Source organism: Aspergillus fijiensis (genome assembly GCF_003184825.1).
Source record: "Aspergillus fijiensis CBS 313.89 unplaced genomic scaffold BO72scaffold_24, whole genome shotgun sequence".
Lineage (NCBI taxonomy): Eukaryota > Fungi > Ascomycota > Eurotiomycetes > Eurotiales > Aspergillaceae > Aspergillus > Aspergillus fijiensis.
This window is the reverse complement of record NW_024469000.1, coordinates 259,814-274,672: the sequence shown is the minus strand read 5'-3', so window position 1 is coordinate 274,672 and position 14,859 is coordinate 259,814. Positions and strand designations below refer to the sequence as shown.

The 14,859-nt window shown below is 51.2% G+C and overlaps 7 protein-coding genes across 7 annotated transcripts; all 7 read right to left on the bottom strand.

Annotated features, from left to right (window-relative positions):
- On the bottom strand, nucleotides 1-994 carry BO72DRAFT_353533 (general transcription factor IIH subunit TFB6 family; the record flags this gene model as incomplete). The annotated part of the gene is made up of 3 exons (XM_040940709.1): nucleotides 1-515; nucleotides 640-735; nucleotides 793-994. Coding segments are annotated over 3 exons (813 nt in total), but the record flags the coding sequence as incomplete, so codon positions are not given.
- Nucleotides 995-1,773: 779 nt separating this feature from the next.
- BO72DRAFT_404463 (putative ribosomal small subunit assembly protein) lies at nucleotides 1,774-3,333 on the bottom strand. The gene is made up of 2 exons (XM_040942261.1): nucleotides 2,281-3,333; nucleotides 1,774-2,194 (listed from the first exon to the last, which is right to left on the bottom strand). The coding sequence occupies exons 1-2, from the start codon at nucleotides 3,208-3,210 to the stop codon at nucleotides 2,186-2,188; spliced, it is 939 nt and encodes a 312-aa protein (XP_040801148.1). The 5' UTR covers nucleotides 3,211-3,333; the 3' UTR covers nucleotides 1,774-2,185.
- Nucleotides 3,334-4,070: 737 nt separating this feature from the next.
- Nucleotides 4,071-5,212, bottom strand: BO72DRAFT_448205 (recombinase DMC1). Its single transcript, XM_040944736.1, has 5 exons — nucleotides 5,124-5,212; nucleotides 5,001-5,037; nucleotides 4,874-4,929; nucleotides 4,713-4,808; nucleotides 4,071-4,652 (listed from the first exon to the last, which is right to left on the bottom strand). Exons 1-5 carry the CDS (start codon nucleotides 5,160-5,162, stop codon nucleotides 4,545-4,547), a joined length of 336 nt encoding a protein of 111 aa, XP_040801147.1. The 5' UTR covers nucleotides 5,163-5,212; the 3' UTR covers nucleotides 4,071-4,544.
- Nucleotides 5,213-5,953: 741 nt separating this feature from the next.
- On the bottom strand, nucleotides 5,954-7,017 carry gisB (putative zinc knuckle nucleic acid binding protein; the record flags this gene model as incomplete). The annotated part of the gene is made up of 5 exons (XM_040946403.1): nucleotides 5,954-6,442; nucleotides 6,505-6,620; nucleotides 6,682-6,723; nucleotides 6,783-6,794; nucleotides 6,963-7,017. The coding sequence occupies 5 exons, from the start codon at nucleotides 7,015-7,017 to the stop codon at nucleotides 5,954-5,956; spliced, it is 714 nt and encodes a 237-aa protein (XP_040801146.1).
- BO72DRAFT_113271 (uncharacterized protein) lies at nucleotides 6,923-7,783 on the bottom strand. The gene has a single exon (XM_040938960.1). It carries the CDS (start codon nucleotides 7,534-7,536, stop codon nucleotides 7,078-7,080), a length of 459 nt encoding a protein of 152 aa, XP_040801145.1. The 5' UTR covers nucleotides 7,537-7,783; the 3' UTR covers nucleotides 6,923-7,077.
- A 678-nt stretch (nucleotides 7,784-8,461) lies between these two features.
- BO72DRAFT_448202 (UDP-N-acetylglucosamine diphosphorylase) lies at nucleotides 8,462-10,324 on the bottom strand. Its single transcript, XM_040944735.1, has 3 exons — nucleotides 9,468-10,324; nucleotides 8,610-9,405; nucleotides 8,462-8,573 (listed from the first exon to the last, which is right to left on the bottom strand). The coding sequence occupies exons 1-3, from the start codon at nucleotides 10,182-10,184 to the stop codon at nucleotides 8,530-8,532; spliced, it is 1,557 nt and encodes a 518-aa protein (XP_040801144.1). The 5' UTR covers nucleotides 10,185-10,324; the 3' UTR covers nucleotides 8,462-8,529.
- A 379-nt stretch (nucleotides 10,325-10,703) lies between these two features.
- BO72DRAFT_527900 (cyclophilin-like protein) lies at nucleotides 10,704-12,960 on the bottom strand. The gene is made up of 5 exons (XM_040950137.1): nucleotides 12,688-12,960; nucleotides 11,860-12,560; nucleotides 11,589-11,785; nucleotides 11,117-11,530; nucleotides 10,704-11,057 (listed from the first exon to the last, which is right to left on the bottom strand). The coding sequence occupies exons 1-4, from the start codon at nucleotides 12,765-12,767 to the stop codon at nucleotides 11,135-11,137; spliced, it is 1,374 nt and encodes a 457-aa protein (XP_040801143.1). The 5' UTR covers nucleotides 12,768-12,960; the 3' UTR covers nucleotides 10,704-11,057; nucleotides 11,117-11,134.
- Between the last annotated feature and the right edge of the window lie 1,899 nt (nucleotides 12,961-14,859).

Below are 14,859 nucleotides of genomic sequence, written 5' to 3'. Positions count from 1 at the left end.
CTCCCCAGCAGCCATATCAGTATCGCAGAACTCCCCAGGATCGGCCTGCCCCAACTCATCCCCAAGCAATTGGATCGTCTTCTCATACACCTTAGCCGTTTCCATCTCCCACCTACCGGGGATCGGATACTCATCCATCCCCAACGCATCATCCATCAACTCATCCTCGTCATCGTTCTCACTACTATCCCCAAACCCATTCCTCTCACCACCACCATCATCATCATCATCATCGCCAAGATCCTCCTGCTCCCTCGCCTCCACAACCACAACCCGACAGGTCTCCGCAATACTCTTGATACGCACCTTCTCCGTCATCGAGACTACGTTCGTCCGTGCCTCAAACCCCGGCAACAGCGCCCCGGAGTCCACATCCTCCCCCAGCAGGAGCGATGCAAAGACGGAGTCCAGCTTCCGCAGCAACCGGAACGTCGCCTTCGCCGAGAATGGATAATCCGGTAGATAAGAGTTGACCTGGACGGCCAACGAGATCAGGTAGGGTATCTGTAATGAAGCTGCCAAATAGAAAAGCACCAACACATGTCCATCAGCCAGCCAATATGAGACAACGACGTCTTTTCATTCACTGTTGTTTGCAACCCAGAAGAAAAAGAAAGAGAGCGGAAGGGGAAAACATACGAGTCCCACTGACCCACAAAACATCCACCAAACTCTCAAAGTCTTTCGCTACTTCCTTGAAGCTCTCGTAGCCCCTTTCCGACTCAGCCACCGGTGCTATGCGCTGGCTGTTGCTGCCATTGCTGTTGCTGTTGCTGCTGTTGTTGCTATCACCAATCAGAGCCCCGCTGAACTTCTTAGCATGCCGGCGGTTGATGGACAGAAGCTTCTTGTCGATATACTCGAGGACCGTGGCTTCTTTTGCGGAACCCGGCCGCAAAGGGTGGGCTCGTGGTTTGGGGAGAAGCGATGGGGTTGCGGTGGATGTGGTGGGTGTCGGGGATGGAAGATGTGCTGATGGTGGGATGAAGCCTCCCCCTCCTCCTCCCCCTCCTCCCATGTCGCCGGCGTCTTGTCCATGGGGCATGGCCGCTGGTGATAGTGCAGCCATGTAGACAATTCTTTTCTTGTTAGGTTCTTTGATTAAACTTAAGGAGGTGTCCTGGCTTCTTGCCGCGAGCTACTCGTACGAAGCAGAGAAGATCAGAAGTGGATGGTGGTTGTGCTCCGTACCGCCGAGCTATCTGCTAACTATCTTGCGTGACGTCGAACTACTCAATGCGGTATAGCGGGTTCTCGGTGGCTTGAACCCTGCGGCGACGTCTCAAGAACAAAGGAATTTTATCGAAGGGATTTAATGGGAGGCGATCCGCATTCACGAGGTGATGGTCGCACTTAAGCTATTAAGTAGTTTGTTAAGTACTAACTACTACGGAGTAATGGTAGCGGCTGTGGAGGTGGTGCCACCTACGGTAGCTTGACAGATAACGTTAGCTCTTTCAAGGCTCGGTTCTATTTGTCTTCTAAGTGCCTGAAAACAGCATATCTCAAAAGTACCCAGTGTTTCCTGGTGTGACTGCTTCCTGTCCTAAACCTGTTGCCTGTTCAGAAAATATCCCCTTGATTCTGCAGGAAACAACATTGATGCCTCTGACCATGCAAGTCCATAAATTGGAGACTTTTGGCAAGGCAGCTGGCGGTTATAATGGGTCTCGAGATTCCAACCACCGAAAGTCTACAGAATTCGCGACATAAGCCTGTTCGTATGGAAAAGTATAGATTGATCCAAGCGATCGCCGGTGCTGGTCCGAGTTTCGTTACGCTCTCTGTACCCCAGAAGTCAATTAGCACATGTTTCAGAAAAGACCCATGAATCTCCACAACGTCTAGTCCCATACTCTGGCTTCAGGAAGGTGAGAAGATTGAGTAATGCTGGTTTCTGAAGGCATGGCAGGACATCGAGCCGCTAGCTGAGTCTTGCTACTCTGGCCCCAGCGGATTCATCATATGCATACAAAGTACGGGAAAACAAATAGGTTAGATGTTGGGGCACAAAACACAAACGTAGCACTCACATCCTTGGAGATATTTACCTCTGCCTCAAAACACAGTATTCTATCGACCTGAAAGATTCGACTTTTGGCATAATCCCTTCCCTAACGCCGCGCTAAACCAAGACGATGTGTGGAATAATTGATTTGTTGAAAATCCCGGCCGAGAGACACAATCACTCGGGCTGCAGAGAAGGCACATGGAAATGCGTTAGTTAGCTTCTTGAAATCAAACGAGGGCCCCAGAAGAGCAAGCGCAAACCAAACTCACCGCGAATTTCCCCTTTCTCCTCTTCAGATCCGCCAGCTTCTTCTTATCTTCATCGAACTTCCGCAACAGCTCATGTTGCCTCTCCTTCCGCTTCTCTCGGGACTGGAAGCGGTAGAAGTCCTCCAGGCCCTCCTGCTTCTTCTTCTGCTTCTCGATCAACTCCCGCGCCTCATCCTCGTGGGTCGCGTCCGCCAGCTTGGGTCCACTCGTGACCGTCACGAAGCCATCCTCGTCCGGCTCCTGGGCCTTGCGCGCCGCCTCGCGCTTCCGGCTCTCGGCCACCTGCTCGAACACCGTCATGAAATCATTGACCGTGCGGAGCAGTTCTCCGCGGCTGGGGTACCGAGCCTGTGAGTGGAAGAGATACCGCTCCAGCCCGAGAGCCGGCACACGGTCCTCGTCAAGCCCTTCCCCCCAAACAATTTTCTTGCTGCCACTGACCGCCTTGCGCGCGGCCTTCCGAGCAGCCTTCAGACTGGCCTCCATGCTGGGCTGGTCCACAAAAACCACGACGGCGTGCGCTCCGCTTTTCTGGAGCGGCCGGTCCCAGACCGCGGGGAGTGCGATATCCTCCAGCTGAGACTCCAGCTCATCAGCGGTGACGCGCTTCCGTTTCTTGGCCTTGCTGCCGCCCCCGCCGACATTTGCCTGCGGAAGCGCGGCCTGATTCTTCTTCGTGGGGACGGATTCGAAGTGGACGCGCTCAACTCGGCCGGCCGCGAGCTGGGTACCGAAGAGGTGGCGCAAGTGAGTCTCGGTCGTGTCAATGGGCACATTGACGATGAACATCGAGCGAGGGGTATCTTCGTCCGGAATGCGAGGCTCGTGGGCTCGGAGATACATGTAATGCGTCGCAGCCTTTGCAGAGGAGGTCTTGGGGAACTGCAGGGGCAGCACGGCGTAACCCGCCACCTCAAGGTCTTTCTTCATCGTAGCAATCCGAGATCCTAACTTAAAACAACGACTGTTTGATGCAAAATATGCGAGCAGAAGCAGGAGATTGGGATGGCTGCGCAGCCAAAGAAGGCGAATTTCAATCGGGGTAACTTTTTTTTCTCGATTTGGGCGGGGAGATAATTTTGCACCGGCAGTTTGGAAGGCGGAGAGAGGGTAAGGGTAAGTTACCCCGACAAACAGAAACGTCCGAAAGGAAGAGAGCTCATGTCAATTGACAACTCAACACGAAATACGCACATATTCGTACAGTACATGTAAATATCATCTCGAAGGAAATGAAACTTGCCATGATGCAGAATTACAGCTATCGATAGTGATCAATCGCGATACATCCGACATAATGCGCCCTGTCATGTTATGCCCTGAGGATATACATATCCCATCCACTACACCTTGTCTGGATCATTGATTCCGCCGTTGGTAATCAGATAAGTTGCCTCACGCTCAGGACAATCTGAAAAGAATTAGACAGAGTTCATGTTCGATGAGAGTAACTTAGCAAACCCGGTGAATCTTGGATCTTGGCCACTCGCTCCTCGCCACGCCCCTTTCGAAGTAGCACTCGGGTTGTAGATGCATGCGCAAGGACATGCCCACCAACCGGCTTACGGCCATCGGCCCCGGCAAAAAGAGCGCTGGCGCCAGGGTCACTTTGAACCTGATTTGTCTGCGCCTCGATGAGAATGGGTCCGTGCATATAGTAAAGGGTTAGAAGAACGACAACAAACCATCAGGACGCAGACGTTGAATTCTGCACGTTCAGATATAGTTAGTCTTGCGACGTATCTCATGTAAGGGTTGCATATATGTAGCACTATACCTTCAGCCATATGGGCAAGTCTCATCAGGAATTGATTCAATTTCTGCTGACGCTCTGCAAGTTCCCCACGTCCACAGTAGTCGACGCGGAAGCAGTTCATGATGCTGTCAATTATCAGCAGCCGATACTCCCCGGAGGCAAACTCGCGACTCAGGGTATTCAATAGCTCTAGCTGATGCTCGCTGTTAAGAGCTCGAGCGTAAGCGATGTTCTCCTGCGTGGAGTCTGGGTCAACCCCAAAGCGTTCGGCGATCTGAGCAATGCGCTCGGGTCTGAAAGTGCCTTCTGTATCGATATATGCCACTTTGCCATCGGCCCCGCCCATTTCCTTTGGGAGCTGGGCAATCACGGACATGGTATGCGAGAGTTGGGTCTTGCCGCAGCGGAACTCACCATACACCTCGCTGATGCTCATGCTTTGAAAGCCCCTGCGAGGACCATGATGATTAGGATACTTCACTGGTGCATGTTGTAAGGTAACAGAACCTCACCCTCCTAAGATGGAGTCGAACTGTTTGCTCCCTGTTGAGATGCGTACAACCTTTTTGCGCTGGTGGCTCAGCTCCATCGCTGTCATGAAACCAGAGGCCGAGGGCTGATTCCGGGCTATGAGATTCATTCCTCGGAGGACATATCGGGGAAATCAAGCACCCACCAGGCATTTCTGAATAGCATCCTTGATCTTCTCGACCTTGACTTCACTGAAGCCGCGAATCTTTAGCAATGTTCTCCGCGTGGCGCTATGAACGGACTGCAGAGAAAGTCAACAGGTGAGCAGGTGGTCAAAAGAAGGAGCGGTTGGACACGATGGCATACTGCAACTGTGAAGTAACCATTCGCCTTGAGCTTGTTGATATCTGCAACTCCAATCCCTATTTGCTAATGAGCTAATTGAAGTAGGGAAAGAATGAGGAAAGCAGTCAAAGAGATGCCGAAGGAATACCGTGAGATTGGATTGAATCAATATCGACGATGAAGGCCTGTCATGGAAGAAAAGTAGTTCAGCTTTTGGCAGACAGGATTTCCAAAAGATCAAGCGAAATGAGAGGATGAGCAGGGGATCTACATCTTTATCGAACTCGTCACTTGTGTCAGAGCCTGGCATGATTCTTGTCTAGACTATATGCCGACGATGAATAGAGATTATGACGTCAGATCGTAGAAGGGGTTGTCGAAACCATGGAGTGGGTGGGAGGTAACAACAGTACTATATGTACATTGTAGTATCCAGCAGGCGCAGCAGCACAGACCTGGTACTGATCGAGCACCCACCACACAACGCAAACCAAACCCAAAATCAGAGTACGCCTATGAGAAAATTACTTTCAGTGGTGTTTCTTCGTTTTGTATTTTTGTTTCGCTTCCCAATCGACGTATATGAGAAGGATATAGTACGAAAAGATGAGTAGGTTGCCACAGCGCCAGGTAAGTCTTTTCACCACTCACACATCTTCAGCAAATACACACCCATACACAATAATTCCAGCCACCCCTTCTTATAGCCTGTTCCTATGCGGTCCACCATTTGTCTGTTCTGCGCTCGATCAACCCGTCGCCTCGCCTGGGCCTCGTCTCCTTCTTTTCTCGCCGCACCTGATTTGTGTAAATGAGAAAGATACCCGAGGTGATCAATAGACGCCACCCATGAGTCCCTGAGCAGTGTTTAGGACCCAAGCAGTAAGAAAAACCAAGACTTCGTGAAACTTTTGTTGTTCGTCGTATACATAACGGAGATTGAAATCAGTCGGTACCAAGAGTTGTAATGGTGGGAGGCCGCAATATGTGCAAAGGAAGAAACGTGGAATAAAAAAATCGGGACCAATGTCGGCTAGCCCTAATACAAAAAGAAAGAATGGGAATGGCTCCCAATGACTGGGAATGAACAATCGTAGAGGTTTATTGAGGCAAGGCAACAGCGGCGGGAGCTGGAGGCGCAACAGCGGCGGCCTCCTGGCTGGCCTCACCACCGGCGGCAGGGACAGGCGCGGCAGGGGCGGCAGTAGTCGCATCGATAGGCTTCGGGACATCACCGTTGGGGCAATCGCGAGAGATGTGGCCGGCCTGGGAGCAATTGTAGCAAACCTTGCCGGCAGAGCTCAAGGGGCCACCGTTGGGAGCAGTGCAGTCGCGAGAAATGTGGCCCTGAAAACCGTTAGTCAGGATGATTGGGAGGGATAGGAGGTTGGCGATTGGAAGCCATACCAGCTTGCCGCAGGCGTAGCACTTCATTGCCTGAGCCTGGCAATCACGAGCAAAGTGGTTGGGGCCACCGCACTTGTAGCAGGTGGCAGGACGAGAATATCCGCCACGGAAGCCAGGGTTGAAGGCACCCCGGGGGCCAGCAGGGGCCCGAGGAGCACCCGTAGCAGGAATGGGACATTTGCGCTAGGAAATGATCAATGAATTTACTCTTAGAACGATTGTGTTCGGGTGGACCGTCGACATACAGCGAGATGGCCGGCCTGGCCGCAGTTGTAGCAGCGGCCGGTGGCACCGTTAATGCGAAGCGAAGGGCAATCAGCCTGAACGTGGCCTACCCCCTGGCAGTTGTAGCACTGCTTGGCTAAAAGACCGTATATCAGAATCCTCATCGTAAAGAACGAGATATCTTGAGGCACTCTTACTCTCGGTGGTACGGGGAAGCGGGCAGCTGCTGGACTCATGTCCTGTGGGCGGGTTAGATATGTTCTGGGTGCGTATGTGACATGCATCGCAAGAGACGTACCGGGCTGCTTGCCTGTGATATGAGAGGGTGATTAGCGATTGAATACAGCGGCTTAAATTAGGTCATTAGATTCCACCCACAGTTGTAGCAGAGACGCTCAGACGAAGAGCAGACCTCTACACCAGTCAATTAGCGATTTTTGGCCTGGGCTACAGGCAGTTTTTTGAACCATCAACTAACCAGCAAAGTGGCCAAGGTTGCCACACTTGTAGCAGGCTCGGCGATACAACAACATTGCTGAAGAATGGAACGAGCCTATGTGTGATTATAGTCATCGCCGTCAGCGGTTCCGAATTCAATAAAGTGTGCTTGCAGTATTTGTTGAGCTGGGCGCCGGTGGTCGCATTGGAAAGATTTGGGCGCCATGCAACTTCCCCCTCTCCCCCCGAGGACTTGGGCAACAACAGTGGAAGTTATCAGAGCTCCGCCACATTGCTGCATATGACTCGCATGCAATTGTTCCTCTCAAGCGCATCGTGGAGAATTGAATGTAGGCAGATCGTGGACGGGAGCAAAAATCGGGGACAGCGGCGAAAGAAACTTGCAAGAATCGTCGCGCAATGCGGCCATCGGGAATGCAGCACGATGAGGGAGACGAAAGAGAACACTCACTCTTTCCTAGATTATGAGCAAAAGAAGACCAGTGAGACACCCTTCCAATCTTTGGCAGAAGGCCTGATAGAGTCGTTAGCTCGAGAAGCTTGGAGAAATCAACACTTTTGACGGCCTGCTCCTTGACAGAGTGGGCTGACATAAGACCGAGCAGGTGAAAAATTGTAACGGAACGGAAAATTGGAACAGTAACACTAACCGAGCATGAGATGCGCTGGATGAGATGATAGACTAGGAGACTAGGAAGAGATATGATGGATTCTAGTAATCTAGGTTTAACAATATACAAGCCTGAAAGCAGAGATATGAGTACAAGGTAGAAAATTGACGGAATTCCAGAGTACCATTCAAATGTCTAAGCCATTGAGTTAAGTAAGCAAAGAAACAGAACGAGACCGATTTTGTGATGTATGGTTACAAAGTTGTTACGAACAGTAATTTATATATCAGAAGACTGTAGGTTCCAGTGCCAGTCCCAGATCCAAGTTAGCTCCCGGGCTTTTCCGTAAGTTATCAGTGCAAGGTTTTGGCCGAAAGGTTGGATCCTCCCCGGATTAGCACCGGTGGAAGGGCCGAAGGGGGCAATGCCAGGTGCCGGCCCCGGGCCCCGGGCCTGTTGTCGGGTCCGTCAGAACAATTGTATCGTGCTGATGTATTGCGGGTGTATTCAGTACAGTATTGTCATTGTGTTTCCTTCATTCCGGCATTTGGTCAATTCTTGATCGATCCAGCATCTACCTTACTCCGTACAGCCAGATGGACTGGGCGACGCAGTGCCCTTAAGGCTCCCCAGAGGCTGAAGCTGTAAGGTCCCATTTCATGAGCTGGTATACTCGAGGTGGTGTATCTAGCCACTGGGACCCAAAGATAGAGCTATACAATCAAGGCTTGTGGGTGGCAAACCATGTCCCCAGCTGAGCAACGTTCCGTGGTTCTTTCCTGTATTATTGATCTGCCATGTGCATACAGCAGCACACTATCACACTTTGTAAACGGACAAGCATGCTCCTCAACTTCAATATCATCCCGAATTTTTGCCGCAGTTAAGCTGCAGTACCAATGCTTGAATATGTCCATACATGCACTTTAATCCATCCCAGCTGGTCGATGCTTATGATAGTTTGTGTGGGCGAGTTCACTCCTCCTTCTCAATGACCGCCGGGGCCTTGATCTCACGGCCTTTGAGGAATTCCAGCCCCTCACCGCCCTAATAACCAGGTGTCTTAGTCTCCATTGTGTCATGGCGCGGAATGCGGACCAGAGGGGGTATACTTACGTAGCTGATCAGTGGGGAGACTTCAACACCAACGGCTTCACCCTCAGTGACGACAACACCACCCGCCTTCTCAATCCAACGCTGTCCCTGGTTCATGATGTCCGCCTTGCTGGTGTCGGGGTCATCCTCGCCGGTGCCCCGAGCGTTCTTCAGTGGCGAGAATTCGTCCTCGCGGCGCACTTCGATGCATGCAAACTTCTCCAGTGGCGTCATGGGGAAGACGTCGAAGACAAATTGCTCGAGCTTGACGCCGTTGGGCTTTTCCGGCTTGAAGAACTCGCCAGTCTCGGTGTTGATGCAGGGAATCTTCTTGCGGGCCACGTGGTGAGGCAGCTTGTGGCTCCATGTCTCAATCGATTCAAAGAAACGGAACGAGTAGTAGTGGTTGACAATATTCGCCGCACGGAACTTGAGCACGTCGGGTTGCTTAGGGTCTTTGGCCTCGGCTGTCTCCTTATCGATCTCGGAGTACTCTACGACGTCGGGCTTGCCATTCTTCTGGAGAATCAAGCCCACGGACTCAGTAGCATTGCGCTTCCGGACTACCTTGGTAGCGATATCAACGTTCTTCGAGGCGGCGAAACCGATGAAAACGGGGTCAGCAACCTTGACGAGACAGTTATCGACACAGTATGTGTGAATGTGCTCGATTCCACGCTTGCGCATATCCTCTCTGACGCCGGAGGTGATAAGGGCCAGATAAATACCACCGTTGCCATCGGGAGCCACGGCTGCCTATATAAGAGTGGTCAGAACCCAAGATCCCTAGCGGTCGAAGACAATCCAACTCAACGTACCTTGGATTTGCTTTCCATCAGGATCTTGCCTTCGTTGGAGATACAAGGCAAGACGCCCTGCTCAAAAATGACCACATTGCTCTTGTCCAATCCGAAATAGTTGTGCTTGCGGAAGAATTCCTCTGTTGGTTTGCGAGTAGGACCACTGGTCATCACATACCATGGGATGGCAGCGTCCTTCCCAGTAACCTTCTTGGCCAAAAGCTGCAACTTGACGATGCGCTCCGCCTGAATCTGGAAGAGAGACTTGTGGCTCGGAAGGCCGATGTCGAAGCAGCCCTTAGGATCGGAGCTACCCAGGCGCGTTCCCTGCCCACCAGCCATCAGGACCACAGCCACCTTGTTGTCCGCAGTCAACTGAAGTCCTTCCTCATACCATCTCTGGATGTCGCTAGGGTCCGAATCCAGGATAGAGGCGGTAGCCACTTCAGGGAGGGGTTCCAGGGAGGCAGGACCTTTCTGGGCCTTTGGAGGGTTCAAGGCCTTGTCGGCCAACTCATTGATCCGGTTGGGGTCGAAATTGCTCAGTTGGTGAAAAAGCTGGGTCTTCTCCGCGGACTTCAAGTCGTCGACGAAGGCGAAAACGTGATCTTGTTTGGCATCGATGTACTTCTGTCTGAGCTGCTGGAATTCTTCGGGCGATGGCTCCCGAAGAGCGTTCTCGGGCTGGCTGTGGAAAAGGTTGGAGACGGTCTCCTTGATGGCGGCGGCAGCCATGATGAACAGCGATACTTCAAAAGGAAATCAAAGGGTATCAGAGGTAAGATAGACTGACGGGAGGAGGAGTAAAAAAGAGCGAAGAACTGGGGGAGAGCAAGAATGAAGGAAGAGGAAAAGGAGAAGAAGCTGTTATGAGCGCGGGGTGAACTGGGAAGAGGAGGGAATGGAGGGGGAGGGGGAGGGGAAGATCGGCTCTTAAGAAAAACCTACGTAACTAAGTACAACAACCAAACAAACAGACTGGAATGAAACCAGCAATAATTGTGACTTAGTTTTTATCATTATTGCTGTTATTAACTATTCTTATTTCTATTATTAGTACTACTTCGACTACGGAGGTACGTACCATGATTGATTGATTGATTGTTGCCTCCAAACCTGTCACTGACCGCCAGAAAGACCCCTGGTTTCAGGGGACCGATCATTCTTACTCAGTAGTACAGTACAATTAATTATTTTTAGACTCAACTATGGGTTGGAGTCTTGGAGAGTCAGGAAAACGGAAGATGCAAAGGCCTCAAACGGAGGGAGGAGGGGCCAAGCTGGACAACACAGCCAATCTGCGGTAGGAGGCGGGGCATACCATCGTATAATATTGCCTGGAGCCGGCCCCGTCTAACCTACGGTCTCACCTCCAAGGCTACTTACTTACGTACTTACTTCAAGGTTCACTAACTCGATAACCGCATCTATGTTCTTTAGGATGACCAATTCAGCCAGACGAGAGGTCATATGTGATTTGAACAAGCTTGCACGTCTCCATGATAGCTCCCGAGCCTGGCTGATTGGGCAAACACTCGGTGCTGTATAAAAGGACTTGATTACCAGAAAGGCTTGAAGGCAGAAGTGCCGGTAGTGTACAAGATTACTGTACATAGTAAGTTAGGTTGGTATACATCATTTCATAGCCATGAAGGTCTTTGTCTTATCTTTCCTTGATCGCTTGATCATCGGCGTCGGCGATCCCGATACCTATCATCGTCACGACGTTCATACCGCCGGTCGCCATACGAGTCTTTCCGTACTGGACTCCGGCTGTGCGATCGATCTCGGTAGCGACTACGGTAAGAGTCTCGCCGGGGACTTCGACTAGCTCGTCTATCACGGCGCTCGTTCCGCTGAGGACTTCGGCTGTATGACTTGTCTCGACGAGGAGCAGACGGGCGTCCAGACTCTTTCTTGTCGAAGACCATCGAATAGTCCTCCCGGCGACGTGCATTGTTGTTGTCAGCGGCTCGGTACTGGCGTTTCTTCTCAAGTCCAGCTACACCGCCAAATCCACCCCGCTGACCACTGCGCTTGGTAATGGTTGCGTTACGCCAGCTTTCCGATAGTTTTGATACCTAGTGCGTTGAGTGGTCAGCAGCGCCCGGCGAAAAGGTGCGAGGTAGTACTGCTTACACTTTGCGAGAAATCAACATGAATGCGGTGGTCGTCAATTAGAACACCCTGCATCTTGAAGTAGGCCTGTTCACAGTCCTTTTGATTCTCGAATTCGATAAATGCATATTGCAAGCTGTCGCCTGTTCGCTTGTCCCGAATTACTTCACACGAGAGAATTGGGCCGAAGCGACTGAAAATTAGGTTGAGGTCCTCATCTGGAATTGTGTATTAGTTTGGCTCGAGTTGAACAGCATAGGGCAGAGATTATTAAGAGAATATGGGATTGTACCTTGGGTGACTGGGTTCAGCTTGCAGACGAACAATACATTCTCTGGTGGCTTTACCTCGGCAAATGGAAGGTCGCCTACCATCTCTAGCGTCAATGCCTGCGCTCTGGCCTCACGCTCCCGTCGTAGCTTTTCCAATGCCTCTTCATCCATATTGTCGTCGAGATCCTCGTCATCTGCGATCCGCACCGTAGCCAATTGTGCCTTGGATGGCACCGGGCTCTCCGCTGGCTCCACCAGTCCCGGGGGGTCATTGAAAGGATCATCGAGAATCACCGTGTGACGAATTCTGATATCCTTGAGTGGCCGCCCGCGATCATCGATGAAGGCTTCGTTTACCTTCTCTAGAACGTCGAATCCTTCCACGACCTTGCCAAAGATTACTGCCTTGCCATCTAAGTAGTCGAGACCCTCACCAAGAGTTATGAGAAACTGGCTGCCGGCAATGCGTAGGTCCGGATCGTTGGGGGAAGGGACAGTCGCCATGCTCACGGTGCCTCGCTCGTCGTGTTTTAACTTAGGAGGGATTGGGAGCGAGAAGGTGCGCTGGGAGGGACCTCGCAACAAACCCCAGATCGAGGATCCGCCATCGCTCTCGGGGGAATCAGGTCCCAAGGGATCACCGGTTTGAAAGGTAAAGTTCTTTTGGACGCTGTGGACGGGCGAAAAATTGTAGTACTTGACTTTGCATAGCTTCAGGAAGCTACATCGGGAAACCATAGATAGCTTAGTTTTCGTTCAGCCACTCGACTTGTACGCGCGCAGGAGAGCATGACAAGAGTACCAATATGAAGGGATGACACAGAAAGAACAGGAAAGAGGACACATACTTCTCGCAAGCCTTTGGTGACTCGTCGACCAGCAGATCAATGACGATGTCGCCGAGAGAGGTTTCCAGCAGGACGCTCATGGCGGATCCCCGGTAGTTGCGGGTGATTTCGCGAGGATCGACGGTGCGTAAGACAAAAACAGAAAAAGAGGGTGAAAAAGAGCCAAAATCAAAGGTGAAAAAAATGCAAGTGATCCGAATGAAGAGAAGAACCAGGTAGGCCTGGGAGGGGGAGGGGGGGAGGTCGAATTGAAAGCTGCCAAAAGGACGAGCGGGAATTACTTGTAAGAGGGAGGATGATTTGAAGCAAGCTGGAGCCAGGCAAGGTACGAAGTTAAGATGCGGAGCCGCTACTAGTACGCTGCCGCCCAGCCTATTCCTACTTGAGTCGAGCGTCGGCGGCCCACCGTCGTAGATCGCTGTTCGACTATCTACTGTACATACTCATACATGTACGCTTCTGATGGATTGTGTAGTCAATCAACTGTTGGAGTGGTGGAGTACTATCTACAGCTAAGTTACTGTATAGTACTGCTGCTTCTTGATCTTTCTTATTCTGATCCTAAATTATTTCAAACTGCTTATGTTGCTGCTGCTGCTGCCGCCGCCGCCGCTGCAGCCATCACTACCACCACTACCACCACTATTCCATATGATTTCTATCGATCTATCATCAGACTGTTTGAGGCCTTGATTGATTTAAACCAATTTGTTCTAGATCAACAACCATCACCCTCGGAGAAGGAACTGCCTGCCTGTTTCCAGCAGTCACAAAAAGTTCTTCACATCCTTTCCTGATTTTACCAACCGCACTACTACAAGTCACTCGATTGACAGCGATTCGATGCCCAGCGGTCATACAAGCCCCGAAAGAAGCATTCGCCGCCGAATCAATCATCTTCGACAGTTTCGAGGTGTTCTTGCTTATCGGATGGTTGTTCCGGCGCCCCTCTCGTGTAACCGCCATTACTTTGGAACTGGAGCCGGATATCTTCCGGGAAACCCCGTTGGACGAACAACTTTGGGGTAAGAGGTAGTGCTTGCGCTAGGCCTGGATCGAGATTCAGCTGGCAACTGTGTGTTGTTTCATTTCCTGCCGGCGATCTGGTCGCTCGAACCTGTCGGCAACTTATCCTTTGCTCAGCTCATTCGAGTACAGTACGAGTATTGTTCCCGGCGCCGATGTGCCGCCGGTCTCATCCAACTCCCAGGACATAGTCTGTCTGCCCTGGGGCCTTGGAAATGACTTCAGCTTGAAGCTCCCTACCTACCTTAAAACCCAGAGATACCGTCGGAACCCCATGGTGAAAGCCTTCCCACACTTATTTGGTTCTACTCTTTGTGAGTTTCACTACAGGGGCGTTGAAAATAACGGGCGGTCTCCTGCAGCTAGGTCCAACAGCAGTTCAATAATCCACCCCATCAGCACTTTTGCAGATATGACAGCAAAGCTAATTCAATGGGGAAACACACGTGGTGCTCACTAGACATGGATGGTATCTCTCTATCTCTAGAATGATCATCATATTGACGATCCCCCGTAATGCCTGGAACTATCGAGATCCCAGCATGGATTCAATGAGTTTCACTGGGTCTTGGTATCTTGTGGCTGGTCCTATTGCCAATGACAGCTTTCTGGTCCAACCACTGACTAATAATGGCCCTCAATTGAACGGAAGACACTTGGGTCATGAACGCCCTTCCTTAATATTTGGGACGTTTAGAAGGCCAATATGGTCTCCTCCCTCTTTCGACCGCTGCTTCTTATTTATTTTTTTCCTCGTCTCCTTTCTCCCGTGCCTCCCATTGTCGCCGCGTCCCATCTTACGGGCGGAAACCGCAGGGAACCCATAGTCGACTCATCTCGAGCTTCATCTGACAATTCAATTGATCGACTTCCTATGTCCGATCTCGATCGTGGTTGAAAAGGGACGACACAAGTACCTTAGCTCAACCACCTCCTTTCCACATATTGCCTGCACCAAAGCTACCGCAATGGCTGCGAATGAATTGGTTTTGATCTGGACCAATCGTTGTGTGAAAGTCCTGCAGGTTTGAGCACAAGCAGATGTCGACAAGGCCATGTCAGTCAGTGACAATGTGCACCGGGCTCGTGCCCCTGACCTTCCTGCATACTTAGTCGATCTTTTTTTGCCCCACAGTCCAGGTCAAC

What these genes read in the sequence shown, in the direction of transcription:
- BO72DRAFT_404463 (XM_040942261.1), bottom strand. Translation starts at nt 3,210, where the DNA reads ATGAAGAAAGACCTTGAGGTGGCGGGTTACGCCGTGCTGCCCCTGCAG.
- BO72DRAFT_448205 (XM_040944736.1), bottom strand. Translation starts at nt 5,162, where the DNA reads ATGCCAGGCTCTGACACAAGTGACGAGTTCGATAAAGAT. An exon ending in GTGACGAGTTCGATAAAGAT is followed by an intron (nt 5,038 to 5,123) that starts GTAGATCCCCTG and finishes CTTCCATGACAG; the next exon opens with GCCTTCATCGTCGATATTGA. An exon ending in ATGGTTACTTCACAGTTGCA is followed by an intron (nt 4,809 to 4,873) that starts GTATGCCATCGT and finishes CTTTCTCTGCAG; the next exon opens with TCCGTTCATAGCGCCACGCG.
- BO72DRAFT_113271 (XM_040938960.1), bottom strand. Translation starts at nt 7,536, where the DNA reads ATGTCAGCCCACTCTGTCAAGGAGCAGGCCGTCAAAAGTGTTGATTTC.
- BO72DRAFT_448202 (XM_040944735.1), bottom strand. Translation starts at nt 10,184, where the DNA reads ATGGCTGCCGCCGCCATCAAGGAGACCGTCTCCAACCTTTTCCACAGC. An exon ending in TGATGGAAAGCAAATCCAAG is followed by an intron (nt 9,406 to 9,467) that starts GTACGTTGAGTT and finishes ACTCTTATATAG; the next exon opens with GCAGCCGTGGCTCCCGATGG. An exon ending in AATGGAGACTAAGACACCTG is followed by an intron (nt 8,574 to 8,609) that starts GTTATTAGGGCG and finishes AATTCCTCAAAG; the next exon opens with GCCGTGAGATCAAGGCCCCG.
- BO72DRAFT_527900 (XM_040950137.1), bottom strand. Translation starts at nt 12,767, where the DNA reads ATGAGCGTCCTGCTGGAAACCTCTCTCGGCGACATCGTCATTGATCTG. An exon ending in GCTGAACCCAGTCACCCAAG is followed by an intron (nt 11,786 to 11,859) that starts GTACAATCCCAT and finishes ACACAATTCCAG; the next exon opens with ATGAGGACCTCAACCTAATT. An exon ending in ATGTTGATTTCTCGCAAAGT is followed by an intron (nt 11,531 to 11,588) that starts GTAAGCAGTACT and finishes TCAACGCACTAG; the next exon opens with GTATCAAAACTATCGGAAAG.